At 43.4% G+C, this 22384-nt stretch overlaps 1 protein-coding gene across 1 annotated transcript in view; it reads right to left on the bottom strand.

Annotated features, from left to right (window-relative positions):
- Nucleotides 1–22384, bottom strand: part of KIAA1755 (KIAA1755 ortholog) — a 141816-nt gene that overhangs the window by 50982 nt on the left and 68450 nt on the right. The window contains exons 10-14 of the mRNA XM_089673365.1: nucleotides 7425–7563; nucleotides 6424–6546; nucleotides 3163–3354; nucleotides 1974–2974; nucleotides 78–327 (exon numbers count right to left, since the gene is read on the bottom strand). Coding sequence (XP_089529491.1) covers nucleotides 78–327; nucleotides 1974–2974; nucleotides 3163–3354; nucleotides 6424–6546; nucleotides 7425–7563 — 1705 coding nt within the window. The remainder of the gene's footprint in view (nucleotides 1–77; nucleotides 328–1973; nucleotides 2975–3162; nucleotides 3355–6423; nucleotides 6547–7424; nucleotides 7564–22384) is intronic.

Here is a 22384-nt window from a genome sequence, read left to right as displayed (position 1 = left end):
TAGGGAAGGATGGATTTAGACACAGTAAATTAAACCATGCCTATAACTTGGGCTCAGGGAGATAACAGTTCACTCACATGTTTAAGGAAGCAACGTCCCACGTGACTGGGGTCCCTTCTGCAGCTGGTAAGCTCCTGGAGGAAAACATGACTGTGGAATTCATAGATTTTTTCCAAGTTCCCAAAGATGGCAGCGTGCTGACCACGTAGGGCAGGTGGGAGGTCTGGCTGATCCATCTCACACAGGTAATGAGAAAGGACGTACCCCAGCGAACACACGTAATCCCGCTCAGTGGCAAGCAGCTCTTCCATTATCCTGTGGAGTTTCCTGTGAAGACGTTAAAATATGAAAATCCACAATTTACTGAAATATAGGAGATACACAGTCGCAAAAAACAGGCAGTACAAAAAATACATGTTTGTATTGATGGAATATACCTGTAGTTTCATAGTTACATAGTTAGTCTGGCTGAAAAAAAACAAAAGTCCATCCAGTTCAACCATAAAAAAAGAAAAAAGTTATAATCCTACACCACAGTTGATCCAGAGGAAAGCAAAAAACCCAGCAAAGCATGATCCAATTTGCCCCTGCAGGGGGAAAAAGTCCTTCCTGATCCCCCATTTTGCTTGAGGTGATTGTAACCATATTAGTGCACTTGCAACCAGGGGCAGACTGACCATTTGGAAACTCGGGCACTGCCTGAGGGCCTGGGGTCAGTAGGGGGCCCCATGAGAATCCCCCAAGAGGCAATCGGGTATTCCCTGGATCAACTTTAGCTATAAATGTTAGTAACCAGTTATGTTCTGTGTATCCAAGAAAGTAGTGATAGAAATATGGCAGCCCCCATTCTACAGAACCTAACAAGAGAACTTCTGCCAAAAATTGATTATTGACCATGTCTTAAAGCATATTTAAAGCTGAGCTCCAGTCAAACCAAAAAAAAAAATAGAACTCTAGAGCTACAAAAACTGTAGCTGCTGACTTTTAAAAAACAGCCACTTACCTGTCCCGCAATCCAGCTCATCGCAGCCAGTTTCATTGGCTGTCCTCGCTCACCGGTGCCGGCATCTTAAGCGTGGGCAGCTTGCGACTTCTCAGCCAAATGCTCACTGTGCAAGCTTGAGTAGCACTGAGCCTTGTGAATGGTCTCATAGTCTTCTGGGACTTGTCACGTGTCCCAGAAGACTACGGGGAGGGAGGGGGGGGACAACATCCGCTTCTGATATCTTAGGTGATCGCAGCAGATGTGGGAGCGGGTCCTTGTCAAAATCGGATACCCACTCCCTGCTCCCCAAAGGTGCTAATTCCTCAAGGGGAGCGGGGGATCAGTTCTTAAAGTGGAACTTCCCCTTTTGGGTGGAGCTCCGCTTTAAATTCAAAACTTTTACTTTGTAGGTTTTGAGTGTTGAAGTGTATAAATACCCACCGCTTCTTAAATGCAACCTGTGTCTTTGTTAGACCATTTGGGTTTATGGATTTTAAGGGGAACCCCATGCTAAAAAAAAACAGCGTGGAGTCCCCCCCCACATCTATCCCAGTAACCCCCCCCCCCTTCTGAACCATACCAGGCCAAAAAGGTCCAGCATGCCCCGGCCGATGACATCACAAGTGCCTGGTATGGATTGGGGGTTCCTAGTATGAATGGAGCCTCAAAGTTTTTCAGTTTTCACCTGAACAGTAAACCTTCAAATAGGGCCACCTGTTTGGCAGCAACTGTCTAAGAGGTGACTTGCCCTCACTTTGGGGACATTTCCTCTCTCCAAATGTGTCTACAGGACAGGAAGTGAAGGAATATCTCAGCAGTGGAGGTGCAAAAAACATGACCAGGGTTCCCTACTTTGTACAAATCCAAAATGTTTTGGCTTTCGATATACTGGGCTTTGAACAGAATATATGGATTTTTGCAATGCTGTACTGAATTTGCCTGTCCAGGATATGGAAACATTGACTGATATACATAAATTTTGACTTACGCAAAATTGAATTTTGCTGTCCAGTCATTGTCTCGAGATGACTCAGTCAGAGCTCTTCTCATCCAAGGAAGGCGTGGATTAAGTGGCTCCATTGGTAACAAAGGAGAGACTGCTGAAGAACTTTCACTGGAGTACTGAGAGGCTGAATCCCCCGTGGAGAAGCTGGCATGCCTAGAAAGATGACATCGCCTTCCAGACTGTTTCACTCCTTTGCCACTCTCACCCCTAGAGAGGCTACTTGAGTCATCACTGCTTGTTCTTCTATAGTACATCCAGGGGAAGTGATCTGAACTTGTAGAAGAAGGGTTTTGACCTTGAGCAGACCTAGGAAGTTTGGGGCTGGGTGTATGTAAAATCTCCAGAGCTTCATTGTTTGAGTTCTGAACCATCAGTTCAGTGTTCTCTGGGTCTGACCCACTGCTGTTCTTAGACTCATCAATGGTAGAGCATCCCTGTGAGTTTACCGTGTCTCTAGCTGTCCTTCCATTCCTATGGCTCCTGGATGCCTTCAGAAAGAGTCCCATAGAGCCAGAGTGAAGTCCAAAACTACAACAGTTTATAATTGTTGACTCTGCAGATCGCATGCCACCCCTAGGCCTGAACTCCTCTGTCTCCTTTCGATTCCCTTGTGCAACATCACTTGAGAAGCTCACCATGGTGCCATCCCCTTGACTACTAACACCAGAGGCCAAGGTGGTATCCTTATGCCAACCTAAGGCCACTACAGCTTGTTCTTCCTTGCACTTCTCTAGAGTCTCCTCCACAAGTTGCTTTGCCTCTTGACATCTGAGCCAGGTCTCATTCCACACCGCCAGCCCTCGACAACTGCTAAGTTTGTAGGCTTCCTCTTTCATCTCCTGGAATTTGTCATCTGACAATTCTTCTGTCAGTCGTTGCAAGTAGGTCTCAAGGCACTGTTGGGTTTCTGGCTGGCACAATTTTTGTTCGGTCACCTTCAATTGGCCCACATAACGACTGCAACTCACAGTGAGCTGTGTGATCTAGTAGAAATCACAGGCAGCAAATTAATTAGTACTACATAAAGAACAAGCACTGGATATCAAAATCTGAGACCACAATTAAATGATGATATTTTAAGGATGCAAAGATACAAATGGGTCCATGAAACTGATAAAGATTGTTATGCAATCTTCTATGACAATATATTTAGTATGATTTCTTCTTGTACCTTATCACAAAATCTGTAAAGATTGAGAAGTTTTTCCAGCTCCTCCTTCTGTCTCTCCACACTCATGTAGAAGCTGCTTAGTTTGGTCTGGAAGCCTCCTCGTGTAGACTTGAATGACTCCATTTCTGGAAACAGTGACCCATTGAATTTGTTTGCATTATCCAGAAGGACCAGCCCATGGTTATAATGCACCTGAATCAAAACAACAATTCTGGTGACTTTAGGTACAACACACTTCTAAATCCAATGTTGGAATACAATAGACAAAGTCAAACCCAAAAGAAGGGTTATAACAAACATGTCAAACTCGAGTTTAAGGATTGGCAAACACACCTTCATCTACAGGTCACACCTCAGCAGTTCATCAGAAGTTTATTGTATAATAGAAAAATAAAATGGTGGAATTAAAAATAGATATGATGATAGCCAACAGAGAGAATAAGAAGCTCCAGGAATTTACGACTGCCAACCCTGTTGATAGCCACCAACTTTTACTGCCAATTTTGCTGCTTCATGCCATAGTGTCTCATCCCATCACCTTCAGGCAAGATGCCACTTAGGCTGGCCATAGATTATGCAATTTCATTTAACTCAACCAAAGAAGGAAAGAAAATTTTCTATTCTCTCCCACTGTGCTACTATATTCTGACAGTGGGAGGTTTCCATGCCATCAGAATACAAAGATCACTGCTGGCGGCTGTAGCCGCTGGTAGTGATTGCACAAAGACAAACCCGACAGGCTAGTTGTACTGAAGTCAAACGACTGAAGTGTATATTGTTGATAGTTAACCTAAAGGTTACAAAAGCTCCAATTAACTATTCTGGACCCATTCTTGTGGCAAAAAACAGCCCCCAGTCATAGAAACATAGAAAAACTCCAAAAACACATTTAATACTACTATTCTGAGGTAACAGTGGTGACTACATGAAGCACACTGATCCAGTCAATATACTGGAAGAGTCTGCTTTTATGGGCTAGAGTTAGGGCTGCTCAATGAATGCCAGTTTCTCCCACTCTCCCTGCCACTGGCTTTCAACTACTGCAGGGAGAGACACACTGGGCATCTTTCCTGTAATTGCGCCCCTTCCCTGATCCCCCTCCCTGTAGATGTCTGATTCCCCCTGCCATGTGCCCCCATGTGTACTTGGGCTGCCCCTCACAGTGCTGCTGGCTTCCCTCTCCCGTCAGCTGCTGTGGGTACACAGGGGTATGTTCAGGCTGGAAAGCGGGAAAAGGGACAGTAAATTCACAGCAATTTACTGGCCTTTTCCTGCAATAAACAAGCACAGTGAGTGACTAGTACCGATCTCTCCTGTGTCCATTCATAACTGAAGCATAGTAAACTGTTTTTCTATGCTTCAGTTTATAAATGAACAGGAGCCTCTGTCTCCTATTCACTCATCTTCAGTACATCTGAGGCTGAAGAGAAAGGAATTGAAGAATCTGTGTCCTCAGTTCCTATCTCCATCTCAAAGGTGAGGTGTCAGGGGTCTGTTTAGACCCCTGATAACTCACCCATGCCCCCTTAACACCATTGTAAAAAAAAAAAATATTTAATCGAAATAAATTAAAAAAATTATAACAAATTGAAAAAAAATATTTTTAGAAACTCTAAAAAAAATTAATTTTAAATTTTTTAAAAAATAACTCAAAAATGTGTAAAAATGTAAATTTTATTTAAAAAAATTAAATCATTTTTCATTTAAAAAATGCAGGGCTCATTCACATGGGTTCTCTGGCCCACACAGTGTGAATGACCGGTTTGTTTGTGAGGTTGGATCCATCTGTTAGTCTATGAGGATGAGGCAGCTGTACACAGCCACAGGTCCTAATCTGATAAGTGTGCAGGTGTGGGTGAGTGGCTCCGAGTTTGGAGAGCATACACCTGCATCCACACGCCTGTCAAATTAGGACCTGCAGCTGTGTTTATAAAGCTGCTGCATTCCCATAGCATAACATAGGCTGCCTGCACACAGCAATAGCCGCATTAAAAAAAATGATTTGCACTCTACAGGTCACAGTACCTTTGTCAATATGCCCCAAGACCTCATTTACATTCAGAACTTTACTTATTGGCTCAATTCAGGTTTATCTTTTAGATTTAGCAGGAATTTTGTAACTTATGTTATGTTTGTATCCGCTAATAATGATTTTAGTGTATTTTTTGTGAAAATATCGTTTTGATATTTTCGGAGGAGAGGCCCTGTCAAGTAGGCTCTATGGGGCCCCCATGGTTTCTAACAGCAGCCTTGATTACAAGGTCACACTATACAAGTCAATGTCCATACTGTATATCAGTGTAGCACCCTCCTAGCTAGCTAGGGGGATCTAGCTCATTACTTTTCAGTTAGAGGGCTGAGTAGCATTCTGGATGACATTCAGAAGGTCAGGGCTGAGAGGCTCTGCAGATCAGCTCTCTGATACCTCCCCCTGATAAAGAAACTTGGAGAAGTCTCTAGAACTCAGTGGGCGGGGCCAAGGAGGAGCTGGTCTGCACTATTAAGGGATCCTGACAAATTCCTAGACAGGAGGCTTGGCATGGGGTCAGGACAGCCCTTAAGAGTGACTGAGCCTGCTCAAAAGCAGGAGACTTCGGGTAGAAGCTGTGAGAGCAGGAGCTGGAGTGTGGAGCCTGGGAGGGAACCCAAATCTACGACTCCTAAGGGGATAGCGCTACATCATATTTTTCAGATGGCAGTTCATTTAACAACTATGGATGATGCAAAGGAAAAAGCAAGTAAATGGCAATCTGAGTTTCAGGTCACGGATGTTCAGAAACAGACTGATACAAATAACAGTGTTTTACAGTATGAGTTGGTGTTACATGATGTAAAATTAACAATGTAGCCATTACTTAGAAAATTGGAAGGGCAAAGGATCCTTTACCCCCAGGTCAGTACTTTTAAGGTATGTTGGGCTCATGGGCCTGAGAGAACATAATCCCCCATTCAAACCTCCATTATGGCAGCTCCAATTTCCTTTGTGCCTCCGAGAATGGAAGTTAATCCTGGATGATGTTAAAAGGTGTGTCACAATAAACTTTATTCACCTTGCCAACCAATAACTGCGGTACCCTGGCACACTTTGAGAGGTACCCGTAGCTCACATAAATCTGTCCCTTCCATGAAAGGGCCACCTGTTCATAGCTACTCCCCAGGTTGAAAGTTTCCTATCCTCCACCTACAGAGACTGCAGAGTTTGTGATGGTGGTATCTGATTAATCAAATTCAGGGAAACAATATTTAATATTTAATACTCACTGTGGCTTGGAGGAAGAACTCCTTAAACTTTTTGTGATATTTCTCTAAGCTTTCCAGAGACCATTCCATATTATCCATCTCACGTAGCTGATTGTCTCCATCTCCATCCATCCAAGAGGTGAGCTGCAGATAACAGACTAATTTAGGAGCAAGTCAAAGGTGCACAAATAATGTTAGCTGCTTTTTTTTCTTGTGCGGCAATGATATTATTAAAAAAAGCTTTGGGGTCATATCTTTGTTGTACCAAAACGTTATGGCTAGTGTAAATAAACTATGAAATTTTTGGGTTGCAAATTGTTAGGTTCCCACATGAGTAATCTTACTGTGCTGTCGATCTTTTTGACCGAACAGCTTCATGTGTTGTGTATAAAAAAATAAAGACAGGCAATCTCCATGTAATAAAATAATGAAATAATTCCTCATTGCTTCATGGTTGTAGGCTCAGATGTGAATTAATTATATTGCGGCAATAAAAACCATGGGGAGGGGTGCTTTGGGGAAAGGGGGGGTACTGTTTTCCTGACCTCCAGAACGGATTAATTTGTTTTCAATGCATTCCTATGGGAAACAGTGTTTCGGTTTAAGAATTTTTTGCTGTACGAAAAGTCCTGCAGAACGAATTAAGTTTGTAAACCAAGGTATTATTGTAAAGGGAATGACTGTGTGCGCATGGCCTAAGGGGTTGATTTACAAAGGGCAAAAAGATGGTGCACTTTGCAATGAGGAGTTGCACTCTGCAAGAGCAGTTGCTCCAGAGTTTAGTAAATGAGCAGAAACTCTACTTCCATCATCCAATCACATGCAAGTAAAAATGCTGTTTTTTAAAATTGTCCTTGCATGTGATTGGGTATTATTTGCTGAGTAAAGCTTTACATCATTTACTAATCTTTGGAACTTTTTACCTTTAGTAAATCCACCCCTGTGTGTTCTTCCCACAAAAGCAGAATTCCCCAGATTTGATCCAAAATGTGCTTGTAATGTATTGCTCCTGATTTCCTTACCTGGTCAAATTGTCCCTCCAGCTCTTTGACCTTTAAGAGCGACTCTAGAAGCTCCAGCCTACGGTTGGACTTGGTCACTAAGGCATGCACTCGTTCCTCTAGGTGATTGTACATCTGCACAGCGGACTCCACAGCACTCCTACAAATGGGAGAACAATCAGCAATAGTTACTTATAGCCCAGCAGGTTTTTAATAATAAAAAGCATCTCTGGCTACAATATTTACCTCTTCTATAGCAATGTCCCCCGTTGTATTTTATGTCCACTACTAGATGTTCACAGACGTCAAAAGGACTAGATGTCTACAGACAAGTACACCTTAGACCTGCCCCCTGGGAAAGGGAGGTGAGACCACAAAGTCCTTAACTTACATTCATTGATACTGAGAGCAGCACTGACCTCTTGATATCATTGCTGCTCTCTGCATCATGGATGATCACTGGAGAAGAAGTGAAATAGACCATGCATGCCCTGTGACCTGCTTGAATACATCAACAACAGACAAGCATTTAAAAAAACAAAAACATAAAATAAAGGTGTGGGGTGAGGGGAGGCGGGAGGTGGGCTTTAAGGATTAAACAGTAAAATATTCAGCGCTAGAAGCCAATCAGATTCAACTATTGTGCACATGTGCTGAAAGGCAACATGCAGACAGGGGGTTAGAGTAGAATGGAGTAGAATGGGCAGAGTGATGAGTTATAGCTGAGCCTTTGTTCTTTTATTGTCTTTTCTTCACTTCGTTGGTTATAGTGATGGGCTGAACACTCCCCTGTTCAGTTCGCGGTCGAACATTCAAACATAACGAAAGTTTGACCGCGAACTTCAAACAGAGGGGACTATTCACTAAGCGATATCTTACTGCATCTGATTATGCAGTAAGATACCGCTCAGCTACTAAACACATTCTTTATTGTTTCAGCTGTCAGCGGGGTTCCCTGCTGACAGCTGAATGTAAAAAGAATTGCCGGCATTGTCTGGCAATTAAAAAAAAATGCATAGAGTCCCCCCCCCATCCATACCAAGCTCTTTGGGCCTGGTATGGGTTTGTGGGAAACCCCCACACCAAAATTTCTTAAAAAAATGGAGTGAGGGTCTCCCCTACAAATCCATACCAGACCCTTATTTGAGCATGCATCCCAGCAGGTAAGGAAAGGGGGGAGATGAATGCTCCCCCCCCTGAACCATACAAGGCCACATGCCCTCAACATGGGGGGGTGCTTGGGGCAGGGGGGGCTCCCCTCTTCCCCACAACCGCGGCCGGTGGTTGTAGACATCTGTGGGTGTGGGGCTTATCAGAATCTGGAAGCCCCTTTAACAAGAGGGCCCCCAGATTCCGTCCCCCTCCCATGTGAATGAGTATGGGGTACATGGTATTGCTACCCATTCACAAAAAAAGTGTAGTGTGAAAAAATGACAAGTCCTTTATTAAAAACAAAAATTAAAAAAAAATGTCCCCCGAAGTAGATCCAACGTCAACTCCGATGCCTGCCACCATCGCCGACCCAAAAAAAAAAACACTCCCGCTGTCTGACAGCTGCGTCGGGATGACAGTTCTTAAATAGTGTGATGACGTCCCAATGGGGTGGGGTCCCCTCTGCTGACATCATCATGCGCTGTGATTGGCCAAAGTATTGTACCTGACCTGAGGTCACGTGCATTGCTTTGGTCAATCACAATGCACTATCAGGGCGCAGTGTATTGTGGGGCATGGAGGGACAATAGCCTGCTGAACACACTTGCCGTTCATGTGTTTGCCAACTCAAACTACCATTCAACTTGATCATACAGCCTATCCCTAGTTGGTTGGCAGTGGAGACAATTGCACATGTGTTCTCATTTTCTTTTGTCCAGTTTTAATTAACTTAATTTAAAATTTAAATATAGGCTCTATTTTGGGGGCATTGGTGAAAGGTTATAATACCAACTCCCAGAGTGGGAACAGAAGGCCATTTAGTTTGTGGGATATGAGCAGCACTTCCTAGAGTTTTCAAACATTTTTGCATCAGCTCCCAAGGTCCTAGGAAATTACCAACCTTTATGCTTTTAAGAGAGAAATATTTTTATATGCTAAGTCAGGGGTCTCCAAACTGCGGCCTGAGGGCCAGTTGTGGCTCTTTGCTAGCCTTCATCCGACCCTTGGGGCACTATTCCTCCCAATGATATGAGGCACTATTCCTTATACTGATACCAACAGCCACTGACACTAATGAAGGGGCTATATTCTTCCCATTGACACCAACAATGGGTCACTATTTCTTCCACTGATACCAACAATAGAGCACTATTCCTCCCAACAATACCAATGGTGGGGCACTATTCCTCCCACCAATATCAATGATGGGGCGCTTTCCTCCCACTGACACCAGCAATGGGGCCCCCTTGTTCCCACTGACACCAACAATGGGACACTTTTTCTTCTACTGATACCAATAGTGTGGCACTATTCATTACACTAATACCAACGATGAGGCACTATTCTTCCCAAAAATACCAATGATGGGGCACTATTCTTCCCACCAATACCAATGATGGGGCACTATTCTTCCCACCAATACCAATGATGGGGCACTATTCTTCCCACCAATACCAATGATGGGGCACTATTCTTCCCAACAATACCAATGATGGGGCACTATTCTTCCCACCAGTACCAATGATGGGGCACTATTCTTCCCACCAGTACCAATGATGGGGCACTATTCCTCCCAACAATACCAATGATGAGGCACTATTCTTCCCACCAATACCAATGATGGGACACTATTCTTCCCAACAATACCAATGATGGGGCACTATTCTTCCCAACAATACCAATGATGGGGCACTATTCTTCCCACCAATACCAATGATGGGGCACTATTCTTCCCACCAATACCAATGATGGGGCACTATTCTTCTCACCAATACCAATGATGGGGCACTATTCTTCCCACCAATACCAATGATGGGGCACTATTCCTCCCACTGATACCAATGATGGGGCACTATTCCTCCCACTGATACCAATGATGGGGCACTATTCTTCCCACCAATACCAATGATGGGGCACTATTCATCTAACCAATACCAATGATGGGGCACTATTCTTCCCACCAATACCAATGATGGGGCACTATTCTTCCCACCAATACCAATGATGGGGCACTGTGCTTCCCACCAATACCAATGATGGGGCACTATTCTTCCCACCAATACCAATGATGGGGCACTATGCTTCCCACCAACCCTGAGGCAATGTTTATTCGCACTGATGTTGAGCCTGGGATATTTTCTAACACCACTAACTACAATCCAGCCCCCCTAAAGTCTGAAGGACAGTAAACTGGCCTTTTCTTTGAAAGGTTTGGAGACCAATGTTCAAAGTGAATTGCTTGGTTAAATGGAATTTTAAAAAGTTAATAAATAAAATAAATCCTAATGATAACATTTACAAACGAATAATCTTTGCACAGCGTTCACCAGTGTCTATGAAATGCCCTGTAACAACACAAGTAGCTATGTAAGCATAAACACTTATGAAAACGTATCCATGCCTATAATTAAATATGATTAATGACCCTAATCTCCAACTATTTAGGAATCTGCATACAATGCATTTTTTCCCAATCATCCAAATCACTGTATTGCTCCTTGTTTTAGATCTATAATGCAAGTCTTTATAGTTATGTCTCTTCCCTTGCTCCCCATCAAAGTGTCTGGCTGGCTTGTAAACCAATCATAAACCTGCTCAGTGGGAGCTTTACTACATATTTTACTGTTTAATGTTGATTGAGGCCTTGCATGAAGTTCAGTCTGTCTGCAAGTCTGCTGAACTATTATGAGCTGGAATAAACATGCAACTATTTATTGTCATTGTCACAGGACACTTCATCCACAGGGTTCACCAAATTCAAAGTTGTATTAACCACTTCATGACCAGGGCATTTTTTTGCTATTCAGCACTGTGCTACTTCAACTGGCAATTGCTTGATCATGCAACACTGTACCCAAATGAAATTTATATCATTTTTTCACACAAATAGAGCTTTCATTTGGTTGTATTTGATCACCGCTGGGTTTTTTAAAAAAAATTATTATATAAACAAAAAAAAGACCAAAAATGTTGAAAAAAAAGATATTTTTTATTTCTATTATAAAACATATCCAACAAAAAATATAAAAAAAATAAAATTTCTTCATAACTTTGGGCCATAATGTATTCTGCTACATGTCAAAAAAAATTCCAAAATCACAATAAGTGTATATTAAATGTTTTGCATGAAAGGTATAGGGTCTACAAACCATGGTATATATACTGGAATTTCCACAGCCATAGATACTATATTGGTAATGGTGGTGATCAGCGACTTGGGACTGTGATGGTGTGTCGGGCAATCTGGCGCTAACAGACAATGGCTCGGAGGGACACTAATGCAGGCCATAGATGGGTCGAAAATCGGCCGATTTTTCGGCCGAAAATAAAATCGGCCGATTTTCGGATCGTTAGTGGGCGATTTGGTCGGCCGTTTTTCGGTATTTTGGCCGTTTTTTTTTTCGGTAAAGTTGGAAAAAATCGGCCGATTTTGCCGATCGGCCGATTTTCGCGGCAATTAGTGGGCAAATCGGCCGATTTTTTACCGATCTGCGCATGAGCAGTGACCTGCAAGAGGAAGACAAAAAGAAGAAAAAGAAGAAGAGGAAGACGATGAAGAAGAGGATGAAGAAGAAGAAGAGGAAGAAGAAGAGGATGAAGAAGAAGAGGATGAGGATGAAGAAGAAGAAGAGGATGAGGATGAAGAAGAAGACGATGAGGATGAAGAAGAAGAAGAGGATGAGGATGATGATGAAGAAGAGGATGAGGATGATGAAGAAGAAGAGGATGAGGAAGAAGAAGAGGATGAGGAAGAAGAAGAGGATGAGGATGAAGAAGAAGAAGATGAAGAAGAGGATGAGGATGAAGAAGAAAAAGAAGAGGATGAGGATGATGATGATGAAGAAGAAGAGGATGAGGATGAAGAAGAGGATGAGGATGATGATGATGAAGAAGAAGAGGATGAGGATGAAGAAGAGGATGAGGATGATGAAGAAGAAGAAGAAGAAGAAGAAGAGGAGGAGGATGAGGATGATGAAGAAGAAGAGGATGAGGATGATGATGAAGAAGAGGATGAGGATGATGAAGAAGAAGAGGATGAGGATGAGGAAGAAGAGGATGAGGAAGAAGAAGAAGAGGATGAGGATGAAGAAGAAGAAGATGAAGAAGAGGATGAGGAAGAAGAAGAAGAAGAAGAAGAAGAAGAGGATGAGGATGATGATGATGAAGAAGAAGAAGAGGATGAGGATGAAGAAGAGGATGAGGATGATGATGATGATGAAGAAGAAGAGGATGAGGAAGAGGATGAGGAAGAAGAAGAAGAAGAAGAAGAAGAGGAGGATGAGGATGATGATGAAGAAGAAGAGGATGAGGATGATGATGATGAAGAAGAAGAAGAAGAAGAAGAAGTAGGATGAAAATAAGAAGAATTCCAGTCCAGCATAAAGTGTCTCTGCAGAGAGCTCCGCTATTTCTGACAGTTCTCTGACAGTTCCTTGACATTTACAGCGGTTGAAACATTGTATCTATTTGTTTCCGAATAAAAACATCTGTATCCTAAATGGAAACAAATAGATACATTGTTGCAACTTCTATAAATGTCAAGGAACTGTCAGAGAACTGTCAAAGAAATAGCAGAGCTCTCTGCAGGGACACTTTTTGCCAGCTCTAGACGGGTAGAAAATCGGCCGATTTTTTTTACCATTGATGGTAACGTCGGCCACTTGAACAACCGATTTTTCATTTTTTAAAAGAAAAATCTGCAGTTTTTCTCCCCATCTATGGCCTGCATAACTGACTGACACTGATGTCACAAGTGACATTAATACAGTGATCAGATATAATACTGTACACTGTACTAATGACACTGGTTGGGAAGGGGTTAACACATGGCTTAAAATTTCAAGTCCTGAGCTACTAGCCAGGTCTTAGAGTTACTCGCCACCAACAAACACACACAAACAAACAGAGACACCTGTACACAGACATGTACATACACACACACACACACATACACACACAGAAACATGTACACACACGCACAGAGACACATGTACACACGCACATACAGACACATGTATACACACACAGGCACGTACAGACATGCATACACACAGATACATGTACATACACAGAAATACACATGCACAGACACATGTACATACACACAGACACATGTACATACATACACAGACACATGTACACACAGACACATGTACATACATAAACACACACGTACATGCACACACACACAGACACATGTACACACACACATACATGTACATACACGCAGACACATGTACAGATACACACATGTACAGACAGATGTACAATTGTACATGCATACACACACACACACATGTACACATACACACACACCACCACCCCACCACCCCACCCCCCCATAAAAAGTTGCAGTACTTCGTTGTTCACTCACAGATCCTAGTACTGCACTCTAGGGGGAGGCAGAGAGCACAGCACACACTCCTTGCTTTGCTTTCACTGCGCTCAGCTATTGAGAAGTCTGACGGCTCCCAGTGCCAATGACAGATCCGGCCTGAGCTCCGAGCCTACTCAGCAAGACGGCCCTGGGGGACACACTCGCCCCCACCATAATTTCCACTCGCCATTGGTGAGCAGGCAAGTGGAAATTTCAAGACCTTGGTTAACATCAAGGGGCAATGAAGAGGTTAACTGTGTGCCTAACAAGTGTAATGTGTACAGCTTTTACTCACAGATCTGGCTGTTTTTTTCCCCTGCTTTTCAGGGAGTGGAAACAACCAGATCGCTGTTTTGTGTACACAGAGTTCTGTGTGTTTGTAAATGCAGACCTCTGTGCTGTGATTGGACACTGTCGATCAGCAGGTTTCAGCCAAAATCAGTGCTGCTAACAAACTCATGCTGCTGACAAACTCATTCTGTGCGCATGTGCTGCTGACAAACTCAGCATGTGCGTGCCCCAACACCGGAAGAAACCCGGCAATGTACATGTACATTGCCACCCCTGCACCTGCAGCTCAATTGCAGTACATTTACTTTGAGCAGGTCAATAAGTGGTTAAATATTTTATATGGTTTGCAATTTAAAGCTTCGATCTTACTTGTTATGATCTGGCAAATTGACTAGCTTGTTGCTCTTCACTCCCCTGCTAAGACCCCATGCACACTGGGCATCTAGCATTTAGGTGGGAGCAGAGGACACAAGTGCACATTTCCAGCCCTGCTGCCAGCAGCCTGTCAAACTCTATGGGAGGCTGATAGCTTCTGTGGATGAATGGGGTTGGATGGTGCACCTAGTGGTTCTAACGTTCAGGACAGTATGCGCTCAGGGAGGAATGCTTGGAACACAGGTTTAACCACTTGCCCTCCACATGATTTACCCCCCTTCCTGACCAGGCCATTATTTGCGATACGGCGCTGTGTTACTTTAACTGACAATTGCGTGGTCATGCAATGTTGCCTTTTTTTCCCACAATCAGAGTTTTCTTTCGGTGGTATTTATCACCTGTGCGGTTTTTATTTTTTGCACTATAAACCAAAAAAGACCTACTATTTTGAAAAAAAAAACAATATTTTTGACTTTTTGCTATAAAACATATAAAAAAAAACACATTTCTTCATAAATTTAGGCCAAACTATATTCTGCTACATGTCTTTGGTAAAAAAATCCCAGTAAGTGTAAATTCATTGGTTTTCATGAAAATTATAGCATCTACAAATGGCGGTACATATACTGGAATTTAAATTTTTTTTATACTAGTAATGGCGGCTATTAGCGACTTATAGCGGGACTGCGGTGGGAATTCTGACACTGGGTAAGAACTAACTGCCACTGACATCCCCTGTGATACTAATACAGTGATCAGTGCTAATAAAAAGCACTGACACTGTACTAATGACACTGGACAAGAAGGGGTTAACGTCTGGGGCGATCAAAGGGTTAACTGTGTGCTGTTTTACTCTGCTGTGCTGAGAGATACAACACAGCAGGTCCATGATGACAGGAGAGAGACCTGTGTTGTTTACACACAGGTCTCTCCCCTGTCAGCTTTACCCAACGATCGGAGAGTGCGGGTCAGGAATCGCCGGCTGGGACCCAGTGATTGACATCCCTAGCCTCCAATAGCGGCATGGGTAGGGTGGGGAGCGGCGCACCCCCTACGCGGAAATGCAAATCACGAACATATACGTGCTTTTGCGCAGCCCTGCTGCCCTGTAGCAGTACTTCTGCTATAAGGCAGCGGGAAAATGGTTAATACATTCAAGGCATTCGTTCTGGGTTGTCTATTGCCGTGAATGTTAGTACCACTAGGGACACCATCCAGCCCCAGCAGCTGTCAGCCTCTTAAAATTTGACAAGCTGTCTGCAGTGGGGCTGTACGGTGCCCTCTACCCACAACTAGAAGATGCAGCTTCATGCATCGGTGCTAGATGCCAAGTCTACATGGGGTCTGAACCATTCAGCCATTGGGTGCAGAAGTGCCCTGTATTTTTCTGCACTTGGAAAGGTGAGTGTTATCTGCTGATGGCGCTGCCTTTAAAGTGAAGCTGTTGTTTTGTCCTACATGGCATGGGCTTCCTTAAAAAAAGCATTATTCTGGGTAGAGATAAAGGACATGAAGTAATGAAGCACTGTATTCACTATGTAATTAATATATGGATTATTTTAAATTCAGGTAGTGTAGCTACCAGAATGTTACATGACAGAAGTCTATTGCAAGCCACCATGCAGCAGCACTCAGACAGGAAGAAGGAGGGAGTCAATCAGGTATACTGCATGAAAATGTGCTGACAAGAACAGGGGTGGACTGACAACTCATGGGGCCCCCAGGCAATAGGGGATTATGGGGCCCCTGTGTCCACGCCCACACTTAAACCACACCCAAAAAAGCCTATGAAAGGTACCAGGGGCCATCTCATGGGACACCCTACTGACCCCGGGCCCTCGAGCAGTACCCGAGTGCTGGAATGGTCAGTCATGCTCTTGGACAAGAAACATGCTGATAACAAGAGAATGCACAGTGAGCAGAGAGATGAGCTCATCGGTTTGCTGCTACTCTTTCCCTGGTCAAATCAGCATGCTGGGTGTGGGGAGATGATACCAATGTATTCTTTAAAGTGCCTCTGTCCCTACAAAAAGATGCTATTACATAGTTACATAGTTAGTCTGGCTGAAAAAAAGACAAAAGTCCATCCAGTTCAATCATTAAAAAAAAAAAGAAGTTATAATCCTATACCCACAGTTGATCCAGAGGAAGGCAAAAAACCCAGTAAAGCATGATGCAATGTACTCCTGCAGGGGAAAAAATTCCTTCCTGATCCCCCGAGAGGCATCGGATATTCCCTGGATCAACTTTACCTATTGCCATCCCTATTCCCTCTGTCCCTATTTCCCCCTCTTCCAGAGCTATGGCCTGCTGGCAGAATCTTCTCATCTGACTCTTCCTGGAGTTCAGATACTTGAGACCCCACCACACGATGCGGCTTCATCCCTGACCACTTAGGCTAGGTTCACATCATTGCGGACCATGCAGACCATTCATTTGAATGGGCTGCAGTGCCTACATTTCCCGCAGGAAAAAGGTCCATGCACCTATTTAAAAACGTGGCTGCAGGGAAACCACATGGTCTTTTTCACAATGCGATTTTCCTGCAGTCCCCGCACCCAGAAATGTGCTGTGGACTGAGATGCGTGGGAATGCCAATCAGAATGACTGGCAGCCTCGTGCGTATCGTAAGAGCAGCGCGTTTTATTTTTGGGTGGTTGCAAGTGTGGGAACAGGTGCAATTCCTGCACCCGCAACCCACCCACAGACTGCGGGCATATGGGAACCAAGCCTCCGCAGCACTGAGTGGGGCACCAGGCACTCCAGGAGGTTTGTTGGGTGTGAGAATTCTGCCAAAGAATCTCAAAATCTGTACATTTTGTTCTGTGATCCAGGATCCACTACCACACATCACAGCCAGATCTCCGACCTTCATTTAGGAGCTTTATCAAAACCCACTGCAGACTGGATAATGACAGAGAAGCAGAACACTGATCACGCCACCCTCTACTCACTTTGTGCTCTTCTCCTATCATGTTCCCTAGCCATATGTGCACTGTATCAGATCCTGATTGGCTCCTAGTGCCACCCCTCCCTCTGTATGTAGAAATTCTTACTGATATCGAAACAAATGTTGATACACTATATGCAATTATAATAATTAACAAATGATGTAAGCTGATGAGTTGCTGTTTTAGATTTGAAAGGCAAATCTATATTAATCACAGAGGACTGCGATCCTATGCAAAGTTTGCTGACCACCAGATCAGGGGCGGACTGACAACTCATGGGGCCCCAGAGGTTTGTTAGAGAACATTAGCGAACAAACAGCATCATGAAGGTCAAGGAATACACCAGACATGTCAGGGATAAAGTTGTGGAGACGTTTAAAGCAGGGTTAGGTTATAACAAAATATCCCAAGCTTTCAACATCTCACGGAGCACTGTTCAATCCATCATCCTAAAAAGGAAAGAGTATGGCACAACTACAAACCTACCAAGACATGGCCGTCCACCTAAACTGACAAGTAGAGCATTAATCAGAGATGCAGCCAAGAGGTCCATGGTGACTCTGGAGGAGCTGCAGAGATCCACAGCTCAGGTGGGAGAATCTGTCCACAGGGCAACTATTAGGATCATTAGGGGATCATGGGGCCCCTGTGTCCTTGCCCACACTCAAAGCGCACCCAAAAAAGCCTATAAAAGGTACCAGGGGCATTTCATGGGCCCCCCTACTGACCCCGGGCCCTCGGGCAGTGCCAAGTGCTCGAATGGTCAGTCCGCCCCTGCACCAGATTATGAGATTCATTTCAATTCCAAAAATGTCTGGCACCAAAAAAAAAAAAGAAAAGCTGCTGAAAATAAACTTATGTAGGCTTTTATCTCTGAGATTCTACTGATTTTCCCATAGACATGTGCAGAGCTGACAGCTAGAAGAGAGAGACGGAGGTTCAGGCCACTGGCCTCACTTCAAGGGAGACTTTCAAGCAGCAGATCAGACAAGCGTGGGCACCGAAGGGGGCCAAAACTAGACATGACACCCAATGCATTCCCCGCCTCTATGAATTGGCATGGTCTTGCTCTTTAATTATTTGTACGTAATTATATTCTGTTTTCTTGTGTAGGAGTTAAAGGTTGTATCACTTTGATGCACCGCTCAGCATTTACAAAATCGCATTCTTCATAACACGATTTTTCAGGCCGCTGACCCTGTGCTTGGAGTCACTGGCAGGAAAGGCTGAGTGCTAAAAGGCTGGCTGCTGACAAAGGCTGAATGCCCAGAGAACATGTAATGAGCAGTATTTAACACCTATCACTCCCCAATGAGGTCAGCTCAGCTTGTAATAGGAGGCAGAGCTCACCTGAATCCCGGCAGTGTCACACTGACACCATGTGGATGCAAACTGTTCCAGCACAAGACAATTTGCTTCTTAACTACTAATGGTGTCCATCGATAAAGTGATCAATTTCCTCCTCCGGTAGGCATAATCAATTTATGGTTGACAACCCATTAAATCAATATGCCACACATGGGGAAGTGAATTTTAAACGAAGTTTCAGGTAATTTACGATTGTAAGTTTCCACCATGTAATCTCATAATCTGATCGATTGAAATACAACTGTATACATGAACAAAGTATCTTTGTGCTGCCGATCAATGTAAAATTGCCAATACTATTCCGCCCTGGCCAATCGATGCAGTTTACCCAAATCTGATAAAAACTGAGTCTAAGTTGATTAAAAGGGAAATTATGACTATTCGAAACGGAGTCTAAATTGGTCAAAATGGAAGTTATGGCTATTCAAATTTTTTTGGATTTGATCATTTTGATCGAATCACATATTGATCGAATTTAAAAAAAAAAATTAAATGTGTGTGTTCACCATAAGGCTGACTATGCACTATACAATCTGATTGTACAATTTACTTAAAGTGATATTTTTGGGGGTTTTTTAACCTCTTGGCGCTAGCCGAATGCAAATGTGTGGCCTCCTGGCATCTAGGCCTAGATACCGAGCGGTCGCACATTTGCGTTCTATTAGAATAAAATATGTGCTGAGAGTGTGCGCCCTGCGTGCTCCCAGCACACTCGTTTGGTTCTCACAGAAAGGTCCCGATCTCCTCATTTGATCGGGACCTTTCCCAATCATGTGACCGCCGTGACAGCGAATCACAGCGGTCACATGACCCTAAAACCCCACCTCCCGGCTTCTGGAACCCTTAAAGGGCCGGGAGGTGCCGGCACCAAGGGGTTAGAATACAAACATGTCATACTTTATCTGTGTAATGGTTTTGCACAGAGCTTCCCCAATCCTCCTTTTTTTGGGTTCCTGGCTCCTCCCTCCTGCCAAATGCCCCCACAGCAGGCAGCTTGCTATAAGGGCACCTAAGCAGGCCCGCTACTGAGCCACTGCTCTGTGTGTCCATTCACACACAGAGCAGCAACTCTCTTTCCTCATTGGCTCACTGGCTGTGATTGACAGCATCGAGAGCCAATGCTGTCCCAGCCAATAAGGAGGGAGCGTCCCCGAAGGGCTGAGACTCTTGTGCACATCGCTGGATCACAATGGGGCTCAGGTATGTATTGGGGGGGCTGCACACAGAAGGTTTTTTATCTTCATGCATAGAATGCATGAGGGTAAAAAACCTTGAGCATTTAAAACCACTTTAATGGTGGGTATGCATGCTTTGATAAATAATCAATTTCTTTTCCAATTTCTCCTGAAAGCCACTAAGATACAATAATAAGTTATTGATCACATCTCTGTTTTTAATATGCAATCTCATAAACCGATCAATCAATATATGATCAAATTTATAAACAAAGCATCTCAGTGCTGTCAATTGATGCAATGCGATCAATAATTTTTCAATCTGCCCAATTGACTCTGATCCAAAATGACCAGAAAATAAATTAGGCCATATTTGATTGTTTGCCAATTTGATCACTTTGATTGAATTACAGTGCCTTGAAAAAGTATTCATACCCCTTCATACCCCTTGAAATTTTTCCACATTTTGTCATGTTACAACCAAAAACCTAAATGTATTTTATTTGGATTTTATGTGATAGACCAACACAAAGTGACACTTAATTGTAAAGTAGAAGAAAAATGATAAATGGTTTTCAAAATGTTTTACAAATAAATATGTGAAAAGTGTGGCGTGCATTTGTATTCAGCCCCCCTGAGTCAATACTTTGTAGAACCACCTCTCGCTGCAATTACAGCTGCAAGTCTTTTTGGGGATGTCTCTACCAGCTTTGCACATCTAGAGAGGGACATTTTTGCCCATTCTTCTTCTGCAAAATAGCTCAAGCTCTGTCAGGTTGGATGGAGAGCGTCTGTGAACAGCAATTTTCAAGTCTTGCCACAGATTCTCAATTGGATTTAGATCTGGACTTTGACTGGGCCATTCTAACACATGAATATGCTTTGATCTAAACCATTCCATTGTAGCTCTAGCTGTATGTTTAGGGTCGTTGTCCTGCTGGAAGGTGAACCTCCGCACCAGTCTCAAGTCTTTTGCAGACTCTTACAGGTTTTCTTCTAGGATTGCCCTGTATTTGGCTCCATCCATCTTCACATCAACTCTGACCAGCTTCCCTTTCCCTGCTGAAGAAAAGCATCCCCTCAACATGATGCTGCCACCACCATATTTCACGGTGGGGATGGTGTGTTCAGGGTGATGTGCAGTGTTAGTTTTCTACCACACATAGCGTTTTGCTTTTAGGCCAAAAAAGTTAAATTTTGGTCTCATCTGAGCAGAGCACCTTCTTCCATGTTTGCTGTGTCCCCCACATGGCTTCTTGCAAACTGCATGGTTTTCTTTCAACAATGGCTTTCTTCTTGCCACTCTTCCATAAAGGCCAGATTTGTGGAGTGCATGACTAATGGTTGTCCTGTGGACAGATTCTCCCACCTGAGCTGTGGATCTCTGCAGCTCCTCCAGAGTTACCATGGGCCTCTTGGCTGCATCTCTGATTAATGCTCTACTTGTCTGTTTAGGTGGACGGCCATGTCTTGTTAGGTTTGTAGTTGTGCCATACTCTTTCCATTTTCGGATGATGGATTGAACAGTGCTCCATGAGATGTTCATAGCTTGGGATATTTTTTTATAACCTAACCCTGCTTTAAACTTCTCCACAACTTTATCCCTGACCTGTCTGGTGTATTCCTTGGCCTTCATGATGCTGTTTGTTCGCTGATGTTCTCTAACAAACCTCTCAGGGCTTCACAGAACATCTGTATTTATACTGAGATTAAATGACACTCAGGTGGACTCTATTTACTAATTAGGTGACTTCTTAAGGCAATTGGTTCCACTAGATTTTAGTTAGGGGTATCACAGTAAAAGGTGCTCAATACAAATGCACGCCACACTTATCAGATATTTATTTGTAAAAAAAAATTTTGAAGACCATTTATGCTTTTCCTTCCACTTCACAATTATGTGTCACTTTGTGTTGGTTTGTCACATAAAATCCCAATAAAATACATTTATGTTTTTGGTTGTAACATGACAAAGTGTGGAAAATTTCAAGAGGTATGAATACTTTTTCAAGGCACTGTACACATTGATTGGATAATCAATTGGAGGGGTCCTGTAGACCGACCCTTTACAGGCTGCCTGCAGGAAACTACAGGAGGAGCTGGAGACAAGACCAGTCACCCTGCATAATGAAAGAGCGAAACAGTTACTGGTCTCTATTACAGGAAGCCTCTGCACAGAGGGAAAGTCTCACACTGGATTACTGCACAGATGTGGAGGAAATACACAAAGCACAGCAAGATCCACGTAAGAATATACATGACTTATATTTAAAGAATATTTACTTATCCTAT

This window comes from Staurois parvus, unplaced genomic scaffold (genome assembly GCF_062004578.1).
Source record: "Staurois parvus isolate SC_StPar_1 unplaced genomic scaffold, SC_StPar_1.0 ptg000137l, whole genome shotgun sequence".
NCBI classification, from domain to species: Eukaryota; Metazoa; Chordata; class Amphibia; order Anura; family Ranidae; genus Staurois; species Staurois parvus.
This window is presented reverse-complemented; position numbering and strand designations above follow the sequence as displayed.